We start from the raw sequence: 12,604 nt of genomic DNA, 5'->3' as shown, positions 1-12,604 counted from the left end.
AGCTTCATAGGTCCATATATGTTCATATGTCTAAGGGGAGGGATGGTGGCTAAGTGGCAGAGTATCTGCTTGGTAAGCAGAAGGTCCAAGGTTCAATCCCCGGCATCTCCAACTAAAAAGGGTCCAGGCAAATAGACGTGAAAAACCTCAGCTTGAGACCCTGGAGAGATGCTGCCAGTCTGAGTAGACAATACTGACTTTGATGGACCAGGGGTCTGATTCAGTAGAAGGACTGGATGGGCTAGTGGCCTGATCCAACATGGCTTCTCTGATATTCTTATGTGACACAGAGTGTTGGACTGGATGGGCCATTGGCCTGATCCAACAGGGCTTCTCTTATGAGACACAGAGTGTAGGACTGGATGGGCCACTGGCCTGATCCAACATGGCTTCTCTTATGTTCTTAAAGAGCAGAGATCCATCAGTGGCTATTAGCCACAGTGTATACAGGGCACCCTCTGTCTGGGACAGACTCCACAGCTTAGAGGGAGTACTGGCAGAGACCACAGAATAATTTAGCCAAGCATTTGCTGCACCGGATGATTGTTTCAAAGCCTTTCTAAACAAAATTCAAGGAGTATGAAAAGAGTGCACGTATAAAACAAAATTATAGCAGTGAGAGAGGGATCGAAGGACAGCCGTCGAAGTCAAGCGCGGTGCAGCAGCAGACACCAGAAAGGGTTCACAAAGGGGACAGCGGTAACAAAGGGAAGCAGCAGACCTCTTTCGCCCAAGAGAAGATTTAAGGCAGAGGCCCTTGGAAAAGCGATAAAACGGCAGCGTTATGAGAGGAGGTACATTAGCCAGCGAATGGGGTGGAAAAATCGAGCTGGAAACTGTTGTTCGAAGCAAGGAGGAGGAAGGCAGAAACTCAATGAGCTAAACAGTCATGTTTCAAAACTAATAAAAGTCTGTCTGTACAATTAACCCATGGAGCTCATTACCAAGGGAGGATAATGGAAAGGAAATGAGAATAATTGGGATTTTAAAAAGCAAAAAAAACCCGCCAAACAAACATACAAAGGGCCAGATTCACTGCCACAGGAGGTGGTGGCGGCTACAAGCATAGGCAGCTTCAAGAGGGGACTGGAAAAGCATATGGAGCAGAGGTCCATCAGTGGCTCTTAGCCACAGCGTATTGTTGGAACTCTATGTCTGGGGCAAGTGATGCTCTGTATTCTTGCTGTTTGGGGGGCACAGTAGGAGGGCTTCTAGCCCCACTTGTAGACCTCCTGATGGAACTTGTTTTTTAATCGCCACTGTGTGACACAGTGTTGGACTGGATGGGTCATGGGCTTGATTGAATATGGCTTCTCTTATGTGACACAGTGTTGGAATGGATGGGCCATCGGCCTGATCCAACAGGGCTTCTCTTATGTTCTTATGTGACACAGAGTGTTGGACTGGATGGGCCACTGGCCTGATTCAACATGGCTTCTCTTATGCTCTTATGTGACACAGAGTGTTGGACTGGATGGGCCACTGGCCTGATCCAACATGGCTTCTCTTATGTTCTTATGTGACACAGAGTGTTGGACTGGATCGGCCACTGGCCTGATCCAACATGGCTTCTCTTATGTTCTTATGTGACACAGAGTGTTGGACTGGATGGGCCATTGGCCTGATCCAACAGGGCTTCTCCTATGTTCTTATGTGACACAGGGTGTTGGACTGGATGGGCCACTGGCCTGATCCTACATGGCTTCTCTTCTGTTCTTATGTGACACAGTGTTGGACTGGATGGGCCATTAGCCTGATCCCACATGGCTTCTCTTCTGTTCTTATGTGACACAGAGTGTTGCACTGGATGGACCATTGGCCTGATCCAACAGGGCTTCTCTTACGTTCTTATGTGACACAGGGTGTTGGACTGGATGGACCACTGGCCTGATCCAACAGGGCTTCTCTTATGTTCTAATGTGACACAGAGTGTTGGACTGGATGGGCCATTGGCCTGATCCAACAGGGCTTCTCTTACGTTCTTATGTGACACAGGGTGTTGGACTGGATGGACCACTGGCCTGATCCAACAGGGCTTCTCTTATGTTCTTATGTGACACAGAGTGTTGGACTGGAGGGGCCGTTGGCCTGATCCAACAGGGCTTCTCCTATGTTCTTATGTGACACAGGGTGTTGGACTGGATGGGCCACTGGCCTGATCCAACATGGCTTCTCTCATGTTCTTATGTGACTCAGAGTGTTGGACTGGATGGGAGGAAGGAAGGAAGGAAGGAAGGAAGGAAGGAAGGAAGGAAGGAAGGAAGGAAGGAAGGAAGGAAGGAAGGAAGGAAGGAAGGAAGGAAGGAAGGAAGGAAGGAAGGAAGGAGGGAGGGAGGGAGGGAGGGAGGGGGGAGGGAGCGAGGGAGGGAGGGAAGGAAGGAAGGAAGGAAGGAAGGAAGGAAGGAAGGGGGAGGGAGGGAGGGAAGGAAGGAAGGGGGAGGGAGGGAGGGAAGGAAGGAAGGAAGGAAGGAAGGAAGGAAGGAAGGAAGGAAGGAAGGAAGGAAGGAAGGGGGAGGGAAGGAAGGAAGGAAGGAAGGAGGGAGGGAGGGAGGGAGGGAGGGAAGGAAGGAAGGAAGGAAGGAAGGAAGGAAGGAAGGAAGGAAGGAAGGAAGGAAGGAAGGAAGGAAGGAAGGAAGGAAGGAAGGAAGGAAGGAAGGAAGGAAGGAAGGAAGGAAGGAAGGAAGGAAGGAGGGAGGGAGGGAGGGAGGTAGAACCTGGCCGATACATGCTTCCCCCCCGCCCCACAAAACACCATCTGCAGATCACACCGGAACTATTTGGTAGACTTACTTGTTGTTCAGCACAGCAGAATGCCCAAACCTGTTGATGTCATGGGGGAGATCCAGTCGAGGAAGCACAGACCAACGATCGCAAGCTGGAACGAAAGCAAGCCTCATTTCAGAAAAGTTCTTTTTCCCGTGCATTGATAGGCATTTTAAGGCAGGCAATCTCTTGGTGCATTTCCAAAAGGAAACTTATAAGGATACAGGAACCACATCAACGAGGAACGAGACACACTTGTTATTCCAAAGAGCACGTGAGTGTGAAAGTATCACAGAAGTCACAAGCTCAGATGCAATTTCTAATGGACACGCAACGCTACGTAGCTGCGGTCATTTCGTCTCTTCTCTGACATGCATGCAAAAAAATTTTTTCAACTGCCTGACCCCTGGGAAAGACATTTTGGCTTGCGACGGCATTGTTAAAGCCAGAATGTCCGTTGCTCGCCCAGCTGCACGAAATGCTCCCCAAATCCTCAAGCAACTTATTTGGTTCACTTTATCCCACTTCCCCCCCCCTCCCCTCCGTTCAACCCCTCACAACAACCCAGTGAGGTGGGTTAGGCCAATTACTGGCTCAAGGCACCAAATAATGTAATTCTCTTGCGGCTGTCGTTCAAAGTGAACGGCCGCAGCTGAGCAACGGCACAGAAGCAAAGTTCAGAGTGGGTTTAATGTGCTTAACTGGAGAGCCAGTTTGGTGTAGTGGTGAAGTGTGCGGACTCTTATCTGGAAGAACCGGGTTTGATTCCCCACTCCTCCACTTGCAGCTGCTGGAATGGCCTTGGGTCAGCCAGAGCTCTCTTATCTGGGAGAACCGGGTTTGATTCCCCACTCCTCCACTTGCAGCTGCTGGAATGGCCTTGGGTCAGCCAGAGCTCTCTTATCTGGGAGAACCGGGTTGGATTCCCCACTCCTCCACTTGCAGCTGCTGGAATGGCCTTGGGTCAGCCAGAGCTCTCTTATCTGGGAGAACCGGGTTGGATTCCCCACTCCTCCACTTGCAGCTGCTGGAATGGCCTTGGGTCAGCCAGAGCTCTCTTATCTGGGAGAACCGGGTTTGATTCCCCACTCCTCCACTTGCACCTGCTGGAATGGCCTTGGGTCAGCCATAGCTCTCTTATCTGGGAGAACAGGGTTGGATTCCCCACTCCTCCACTTGCACCTGCTGGAATGGCCTTGGGTCAGCCAGAGCTCTCTTATCTGGGAGAACCGGGTTTGATTCCCCACTCCTCCACTTGCAGCTGCTGGAATGGCCTTGGGTCAGCCAGAGCTCTCTTATCTGGGAGAACCGGGTTTGATTCCCCACTCCTCCACTTGCACCTGCTGGAATGGCCTTGGGTCAGCCATAGCTCTCTTATCTGGGAGAACAGGGTTGGATTCCCCACTCCTCCACTTGCACCTGCTGGAATGGCCTTGGGTCAGCCAGAGCTCTCTTATCTGGGAGAACCGGGTTTGATTCCCCACTCCTCCACTTGCACCTGCTGGAATGGCCTTGGGTCAGCCATAGCTCTCTTATCTGGGAGAACTGGGTTGGATTCCCCACTCCTCCACTTGCACCTGCTAGAATGGCCTTGGGTCAGCCAGAGCTCTGGCAGAGGTTGTCCTTGAAAGGGCAGCTGCTGTGAGAGCCCTCTCAGCCCCACCCACCTCACTGGGTGTCTGTTGTGGGGGAGGAAGGGAAAGGAGATTGTGAGCCGCTCTGAGACTCTTCGGAGTGGTGGGCGGGATATAAATCCAATATCTTCATCTACCTCACAGGGTGTCTGTTGTGGGGGAGGAAGGGAAAGGAGATGGTGAGCCGCTCTGAGACTCTTCGGAGTGGAGGGCGGGATATAAATCCAATATCGTCATCTACCTCACAAGGTGTCTGTTGTGGGGGAGGAAGGTAAAGGAGATTGTGAGCTGCTCTGAGACTCTTCAGAGTGGAGGGCTGGATATAGATCCAATATCATCATCATCTTCTTCTTCTTCTATCTCAGGGCTGGCCGACGGTAGCTCTCCGGATGTTTTTTTTTTTTTTTTGCCTACAACTCCCATTAACCCCAGCCAGCGTGACCGATGGCTGGGGCTGATGGGAGTTGTAGGCAAAAAAACATCTGGAGAGCTACTGCCTGCCACCCCTGTGCTATCTAAAACAGAAGATGGTTTCTCCTTCCTTCTCCTGTTAACCTAACATATAACGACACTGTCTGACATCGGCTTTCGTGGATTCACAGGCAACCTCTGCCCCACTGCTATGAAGGAGCTGAACAAAACGTAAAGCGATTTCAGATCGCCAAAACCAGCCCCCTAGGAAGACAATCCTAAATGGGACTCCTTGGGGCTAATGACTCAGCAGGGGAGAGAAGAATACCCCGCCTGACTTCAATCCTTTCTAGGCGTCTTTATGGGATGCGGGGTTAAAAACTAGATGCCAGTCCAGTAAGACCGACAAGATTGTTGAGGTTTAAGCTTTCAAGAGTCAAAGCTCCCTTCATCAGTAAACCCCAAAATCTAAACAGTCTCCAGGCCTCCGATTCAGCAGGAGCTCACAGGAGCGCAGCTCCTGAACCTTTCTGAGGGTTCCTCCTCCTCTCCCCACCTAGCTTGTCCATTGAACAGGAGGTGCAGCTGCATAACAATCCCTGGATTAGGAGAGCGGGCAGCCAGCCAGCCACCAGGGGCTTTGCCACGACCCCAGCAGCCCTCATTAACCCCTGGAGAAGTCCACCCCACCCATTCTCCACTTCTTACCTGATTTTGGGCGGCAGGTGGCTTGCTGGCCTTTTGACGGGGGGGGGGGTGGCCCAGGAGAGCCCCAGGCGAGCGAGGCCTGCTTGGGCTGGCTGGATCTCTAGCCAGCCCAAGCAGGCCTCGCTCGCCCGGGGCTCTCCTTTCTTGCATCGGGTTGCTTTCGGCAGGGGTGGGGTGGGGTGATATATGTTAATGAGTTATGCTAATGAGCTCCACCACCTATTTTTCTACAAAACAACCCCTGCCAGTCTCTTAAGGTCCATAAATTGTCGGTGTTCTACTGATATTTTGTTAACCAAATTATGATGTTGTAAGAATGTGTTAATATTCTGTATGTCAGGAGATTTAGAGGAGTATAATTCGGAATAATGTTTAGCAAAACCTTTGATGATCGAATTTGTGGAAGTGTAGATTTTCCCTGTAACGTCTTTCAAGGAGTGAAGATATCTGGTCTTTTTTTTGCTCTTTCGCTCTCCAAGTCAGAAGGCGAAGTGATTGGTTTGTTCTAACACAGTATTTCTGTTTTGTGCAAATTAAATTTTTCTGGATTGTTTCATTCTCCGACATTTCTAACACTTTGCTTTCTGCCAGTAGTCTCTGATACGTTTGCTTGTTTCCTGGTTTTTTGTGCGCTAGTTTTTTATGGAATTTTGTAACAAATTAATTGTTTCTTTTTGTTGTTTTTTCAGATGCGCCGTTGTTGAGATGAGTTGACCTCAGAGGGTCGCTTTAAAAGCTTCTCACCGAGTCGAAGGAGATGTTTCTTCTGGTAAGTTTTCTTTGAAATACAAATGAATGTTTTTGGATAGTTGTCGCCTGACCTCGTGTCTTAAAATTGAAGTCCTTAGCGACCATCTCCTTTCTGAGGTGGTTTAGTTAGGTGCGTTAAGGATGCATGTTACCGGTGAGTGGTCTGACCATGCCTTGCCAGTCTCTTAAGGCGCTAGTGGACTCAAATCTACTTGTTCTTCTGCAGAGCAACGTAGTTACTCTCCAAAACTATCCTCACGGGGGTTAAAACAAGGACCTAGAAAAGGGGGGTGGGCTCCCTCCGGGTGTCCTGCCCCCCCAGGGAAAGTGCACACACAATACATCGCCTCTCCTTTCCCGGTGTAGTGAACGCTGCGTGGTCACTGTCTGGCTATGCCTGGCAGATGGTCACTGCAATGGCCTCTCCTACATTACTGCATCCGTGGCAACACCTTCCCGCTGGTCCCCCCCCCCCCCCCCGTTTTCACAGAGTTTGCCACGTCATGGTGCGACCGTATGTCCGGCGGTATAACCGGATGGGCAGGCTGGGCTCACCAACCTCGCCAGCCAAGAGAAGGAAAACTCTAACATCAAGCCCGGGCAGACAGAGCTCTTTAATGTAACATCTACCACCTGGAGGACTCGCTGCCGGCGTCCCAGCTTACTGGGCCATGGCAGATGACCCCATGGTGAAAGGGTGGAGCCAGTACTGCGCACACTGCACCGCACCTAAAAATTCCTCTGCGCAGGCCTGAAGGGTATCCACCCACTGTGGCCGGACCTGCCTGTCCCGCGTTGGTCTTGTCAGCCACCAGCGAGCCTGCAGCAGACGTGGACTACTGCACCTTTCTTAAATCTTCGTTCGCGAAGTCAAGCCGAGAGAGAGAAAAGGGGAGGGGGAGGGAATCCAACTGTTCCAGAACGTTTAAGGACTGCAGAAGCAGTGGGAAATGGATTCCGGGTTCCAAACTTCAGAAGAAGATCCAGTTCAGAATCACACCAAACCGTTGGTCCTAGCCGCGGCACAGAAATCCAAAACCACAGGTTAAGCCCTCCGAACCCGTGAGGCTGGATTCTGGTTTAGAGCTACTTTGGGTTTTGCTGAATTTGTTCTATTGGTTGTGCTGGAGACCTGTGGGAGCTGCCGCAACACACATTCCTGTCTCCATAGGCTGCAAGCAGCCTGAACCAGTTCCAGGATCACAGGAGACTGCAATTAACAGGGAACAACATTTACAGACCCACTTCAGGCCATCGGTTCCGGCTCGCTGGCTAAACAGATCTAAAACTCGGCCAGCGAACTTTCCTTGATTCTTCAACCCCAGCCTGGCACAACGTCCGAACTGAGTCAGAGAAACAAAGCAGTCAATTCGCCGAATATTTGGAAAGAGGGCAGAGAAGGGAAATGTTTATGGGATTCTCTCTTCTTGCAATTCTTAGTGAGCACACCTACTTGATGTCCCATTTTAGTATCTGCTGTTCCATTTTAGTGTATTGCAATGCAATAGTGGAAGAAGAGAAAGAGGAGGAAAGAGGAGAAGGAGGAGGAAGAAAAGGAGGAGGAGGGGGGAGAAGGAAGAGAAAGAGGAGAAGGAGGGGGAGGAGGAGGAGGAGGGGGAGGAGGAGGGGGAGAAGGAGGAGGAAGAGAAGAAGGAGGGGGAGAAGGAAGAAGAGGAGGAGAAGGAGAAGGAAGAAGAGGAGGAGGAAGAGAAGGAGGAGGGGGAGAAAGAGGAGGAGAAGAAGGAAGAGGAGGAGGAGGAGAAGGAGGAGGAAGAGAAGAAGGAGGAGGAGGGGAGGAGAAGGAAGGGGAGGAAGAAAAGGAGGAGGGGGAGAAGGAGGAGGAGGGAGAGAAGGAGGAGGAGGGGGAGAAGGAGGAGGAGAAGGTTGGGAGGAGGAGGAGAAGGAAGAAGAGGAAGAGAAGGAGGAGGGGGAGAAGGAGGGGGAGGAGAAGGTTGGGAGGAGAAGGAGGAGGAGGAAAAGGAGAAGGAGGAGTATGAGGCGGAGGAGGAGAAGAAGGAGGGGAGGAGGAGAAGGAGGGGGAAGAGAAGGAGGAGGAGGGGAGGAGGAAGAAGGGGAGAAGGAGAAAGAGAAGGAAGGGGAGGAAGAGAAGGAGGAGGAGGGGAAGGAGGAGGAGAAGGAGGAGGAGAAGGAGGAGGAGAAGGAGGGGAGAAGGAGAAGGAGGAGCGTGAGGGGGAGGGGGAGGAGGAGAAGAAGGAGGGGAGGAGGAGGAGGAGGGAGCAGGAGGAGAGGAGAAGAAGAAGACAGGACCGAATCTACGTGTTTTTTGAGGGGGGCAAAATTAAAAAATGAATAGAATGGGCTCCATACTCAATTTAGCACCCCCCCTTCAGTGGCGCCTGGGGTAAACACCCCTCTCTGTCCTGGATGATGATGATGATGATGATGATATCGGATTTATATCCTGCCCTATACGCTGAATCTCAGAGTTTCAGAGCAGTCACTATCTCCTTTACCTTCCTTCCCCCACAACAGACACCCTGTGAGATAGGTGGGCTGAGAGAGCTCTGACACAAACTGCGCTTTCAAGGACAGCTCTGCGAGAGCTATGGCTGACCCAAGGCCGTTCCAGCAGGTGCAAGTGGAGGAGTGGGGAATCAAATCCGGTTTTCCCAGATAAGAGTCTGCGCACTCAACCACCACACCAAACTGGCACTGGGGATCAGAGAAAGGACCAAGGAACAAAGGAAACTTGACGGTCTGATCGTCAATTGCAGCAGCCAAGCTCATTTCTAAGGGATAACAGGGCCAGGGTCCAATTGGGGAGGACATAACCCCTCTGACCCAAGAACACTTTTAAGTGTTTCCAGTGGTGGCTCGTCTTTTGTCCTTTTCTCTTAACTTCCCTTCTCGGGACAGGCAAAACACGCCATTCACAGTTACATGTCAATCTGAGAGCAAAACAGTCTCTTGGCCCCTGCAAGGTTCATACCAGCCGGTGCCGGAGAAGGCCGTGGAAGAGTGGGTCAGAAAGGGCAAAGTTTATGCCAGTGACTCATGCAAATAACAGACCACCACAGCCCCCTCTGCTCTCCCAAAAGATACATCCCCAAAACAATCCGGAGCCCCTCTATTGCCCAGCTACTCTGTAGCCCACTTCATGGAAGACGCCGGCCCTTAATTTAATACCTCTGCATCCTCCTTGTCTTCAGCCGATTCCTTCCTTCGGCAAAGACGATTCCTTCCACCCAAAACGTCCTTCCATGCACCAAAAGAAGAAGACTGCAGTATTATACCCCGCCCTTCTCTCTGAATCAGACTCAGAGTGGCTTACAATCTCCTACATCTTCTCCCCCCACTACAGACACCCTGTGAGGTGGGTGGGGCTGAGAGAACTCTCACAGCAGCTGCCCTTTCAAGGACAACTCCTGCAATAGCTATGGCTAACCAAGGCCATTCCAGCAGCTGCAAGTGGAGGAGTGGGGAATCAAACACGGTTCTCCCAGATAAGAGTCTGCACACTTAACCACTGCACCAAACTGGCTCTCGAGGCAGCTGCAAATCAGCACAGTCTCCAAATAGAAGAAGATGAAGACAACCTAGATTTATACTCTGCCCTTCTCTCTGAATCAGAGACTCAGAGCGGCTTACAATCTCCTACATTTCTTGCTGAATTGCTCACTGGACGAACGCGCCCTTCCAATTTTTGCAAGAAGATCTATGGGGAACAGCGCCAGGAGTCATCAAGGAATGGGAAAAGTCCCCTATGCAAGCACAAGTTGTTTCAGACTCTGGGGTGACATTGCTTTCCCAACATTTTCATAGCAGACTTTTTACAGTGGGGTGGTTTGCCATTGCCTTCCCCAGTCATCTACACTTCCCCCCTCCCCCAACAAGCTGGGTACTCCTTTGACCGACTTCCGAAGGATAGAAGGCTGAGTCAACCTCAAGCCGGCTACCTGAAAACCCAGCTTCCATCGAGGATCGAACTCAGGTTGTGAGCAGAGCTTAGGACTGCTGTACTGTAGCTTTAACACTGCGCCACAGGCTCTTTTAAAAGGAAAGGTCCCCTGTGCAAGCACCAGTCGTTTCCAACTCTAGGGTGACGTTGCTCTCACAACGTTTTCACGGCAGACTTTTGACGGGGTGGTTTGCCCTTGCCTTCCCCAGTCATCAACACTTCCCCCACAGCAAGCTGGGGACTCCTTTTACCGACCTCAGAAGGATGGAAGGCCGAGTCAACCTCGAGCCTCCTACCTGAAAACCCAGCTTCCGCCGGGGGATCGAACTCAGGTCACGAGCAGAGCTTAGGACTGCAGTACTGCAGCTTTAACACTCTGCGCCACGGGGCTCAATGAGTCACCAAAGTGAGGGTCTTTTTTTTTTTTCCTTGGTTAATCCAGCAAGCTGAGGGTTACGGGAGGCCGCCGAGAAACATGTTTTTCTAGATTAGCAGGAATACTCAGAACGTTTTATTGTCTACTCTCCCTACTCCCTCTTTAGCCGGAAATCAAGTCTAAGAGAGGGGGAGAAGCTAATGGGTCTGAAATTGTTAAGAATTATTTCCTTCCTGACCTTTGAATTAAGCCAACTTTAGATTTACAACTCAGGGATCCACGAAAATACATTACTATGCACCATGGAGAGAAAGGGTTTTTTTAATACAATGTAAACCCGTTTTCAGGAAGGCAGCTTCGGCATTTCAACATGCATCATAATAGGAGAGGGCGACGAAGTTAACAACGGCATTACCATGAAGGGCCTCTGATCGCTTTCGAGAGATGCTTAGCGGTTTTGAAAGCATGCATTAGTCCAGAAAGACAAGGCACTGAAGTTCTCTGGCAGAAAAAAGAATAACAAGAGCGATCGCTGAGTTGGGAGTGAGCAGTGAAATGGCCAAGTTTGCGGATGACACTAAATTGTTCAGGGTGGTGAGAACCAGAGAGGATTGTGAGGCACCCCAAAGGGATCTGTTGAGGCTGGGTGAGTGGGCGTCAACGTGGCAGATGAGGTTCAATGTGGCCAAGTGCAAAGTAATGCACATTGGGGCCAAGAATCCCAGCTACAAATACAAGTTGATGGGGTGTGACAGAGACTGACCAAGAAAGAGATCTTGGGATCGTGGTAGATAACTCACTGAAAATGTCAAGACAGTGTGCAATTGCAATAAAAAAGGCCAACGCCATGCTGGGAATTATTAGGAAGGGAATTGAAAACAAATCAGCCAGTATCATAATGCCCCTGTATAAATCGATGGTGCGGTCTCATTTGGAGTACCGTGTGCAGTTCTGGTCGCCGCACCTCAAAAAGGATATTATAGCATTGGAGAAAGTCCAGAAAAGGGCAACTAGAATGATTAAAGGGCTGGAGCACTTTCCCTATGAAGAAAGGTTGAAACGCTTGGGACTCTTTAGCTTGGAGAAACGTCGACTGCGGGGTGACATGATAGAGGTTTACAAGTTGATGCATGGGATGGAGAAAGTAGAGAAAGAAGTACTTCTCTCCCTTTCTCACAATACAAGAACTCGTGGGCATTCGATGAAATTGCTGAGCAGACAGGTTAAAACGGATAAAAGGAAGTACTTCTTCACCCAAAGGGTGATTTAACATGTGGAATTCACTGCCACAGGAGGTGGTGACGGCCACAAGCATAGCCACTTTCAAGAGGGGTTTAGATAAAAATATGGAGCAGAGGTCCATCAGTGGCTATTAGCCACAGTGTGTGTGTGTGTGCGTGTGTGTGTGTATATATATAAAAATTTTGCCACTATGTGACACAGAGTGCTGGACTGGATGGGCCACTGGCCTGATCTAACATGGCTTCTCTTATGTTCTTATGCTGCGCTAGGGCTTTTGGGCAAAATGAATCGTTCAAGGAGGCCGGGAATTAAGGCAAGGTTTCCACGAAGCAAGGGACTGAGGGAAATAAGATATTGATTTTATTCCTTGTGTGTACAAACCACTCCTCGTCCTAAAGCCGAAAACACTTGCGAACGTTGGTTTGTGTAATGCTGCCCTCTTCTGGCCAAACGAGATCTAACGGTTTTATGATCGGACCAAAGTTCGAGTCGAGGGACACCTTTAAGACCGACAAAGTTTTATTCAAGGTATAAGCTTCTGTGTATACACACGCTTCTTCAGATAGAGGTCTTGAATTCAGCAGGAGCTCACAGGAGCACAGCTCCTGAACGTTGCTGATAGTTCCCCCTCCTTCTACCTACCTTGAATAGTAGGTGCAGCTGTATAACAATCCCTGGATGAGCTCCACTACCTATTTTTCGACAAAACGGCCCCTGTTCAGATACATTTATCAACGGTTCCCACGAGCAGCTTTGAAGCACGGCATGAAAAATACACAAAACGCTAGTAATGCATACGGC

The 12,604-nt window shown here is 50.2% G+C and overlaps 1 protein-coding gene across 1 annotated transcript in view; it reads right to left on the bottom strand.

Moving 5' to 3' along the window:
- ATRN (attractin) overlaps positions 1-12,604 on the bottom strand; it is a 466,134-nt gene that overhangs the window by 273,966 nt on the left and 179,564 nt on the right. Inside the window, exon 9 of the mRNA XM_060247418.1 lies at positions 2,791-2,875. Within this exon, the coding sequence (XP_060103401.1) occupies positions 2,791-2,875 (85 nt within the window). The remainder of the gene's footprint in view (positions 1-2,790; positions 2,876-12,604) is intronic.

Source organism: Heteronotia binoei, chromosome 9 (genome assembly GCF_032191835.1).
Source record: "Heteronotia binoei isolate CCM8104 ecotype False Entrance Well chromosome 9, APGP_CSIRO_Hbin_v1, whole genome shotgun sequence".
Taxonomy (NCBI): Eukaryota; Metazoa; Chordata; class Lepidosauria; order Squamata; family Gekkonidae; genus Heteronotia; species Heteronotia binoei.
Note: the sequence above shows the minus strand (reverse complement) of the source record. Positions and strands in the feature narration are given on the sequence as shown.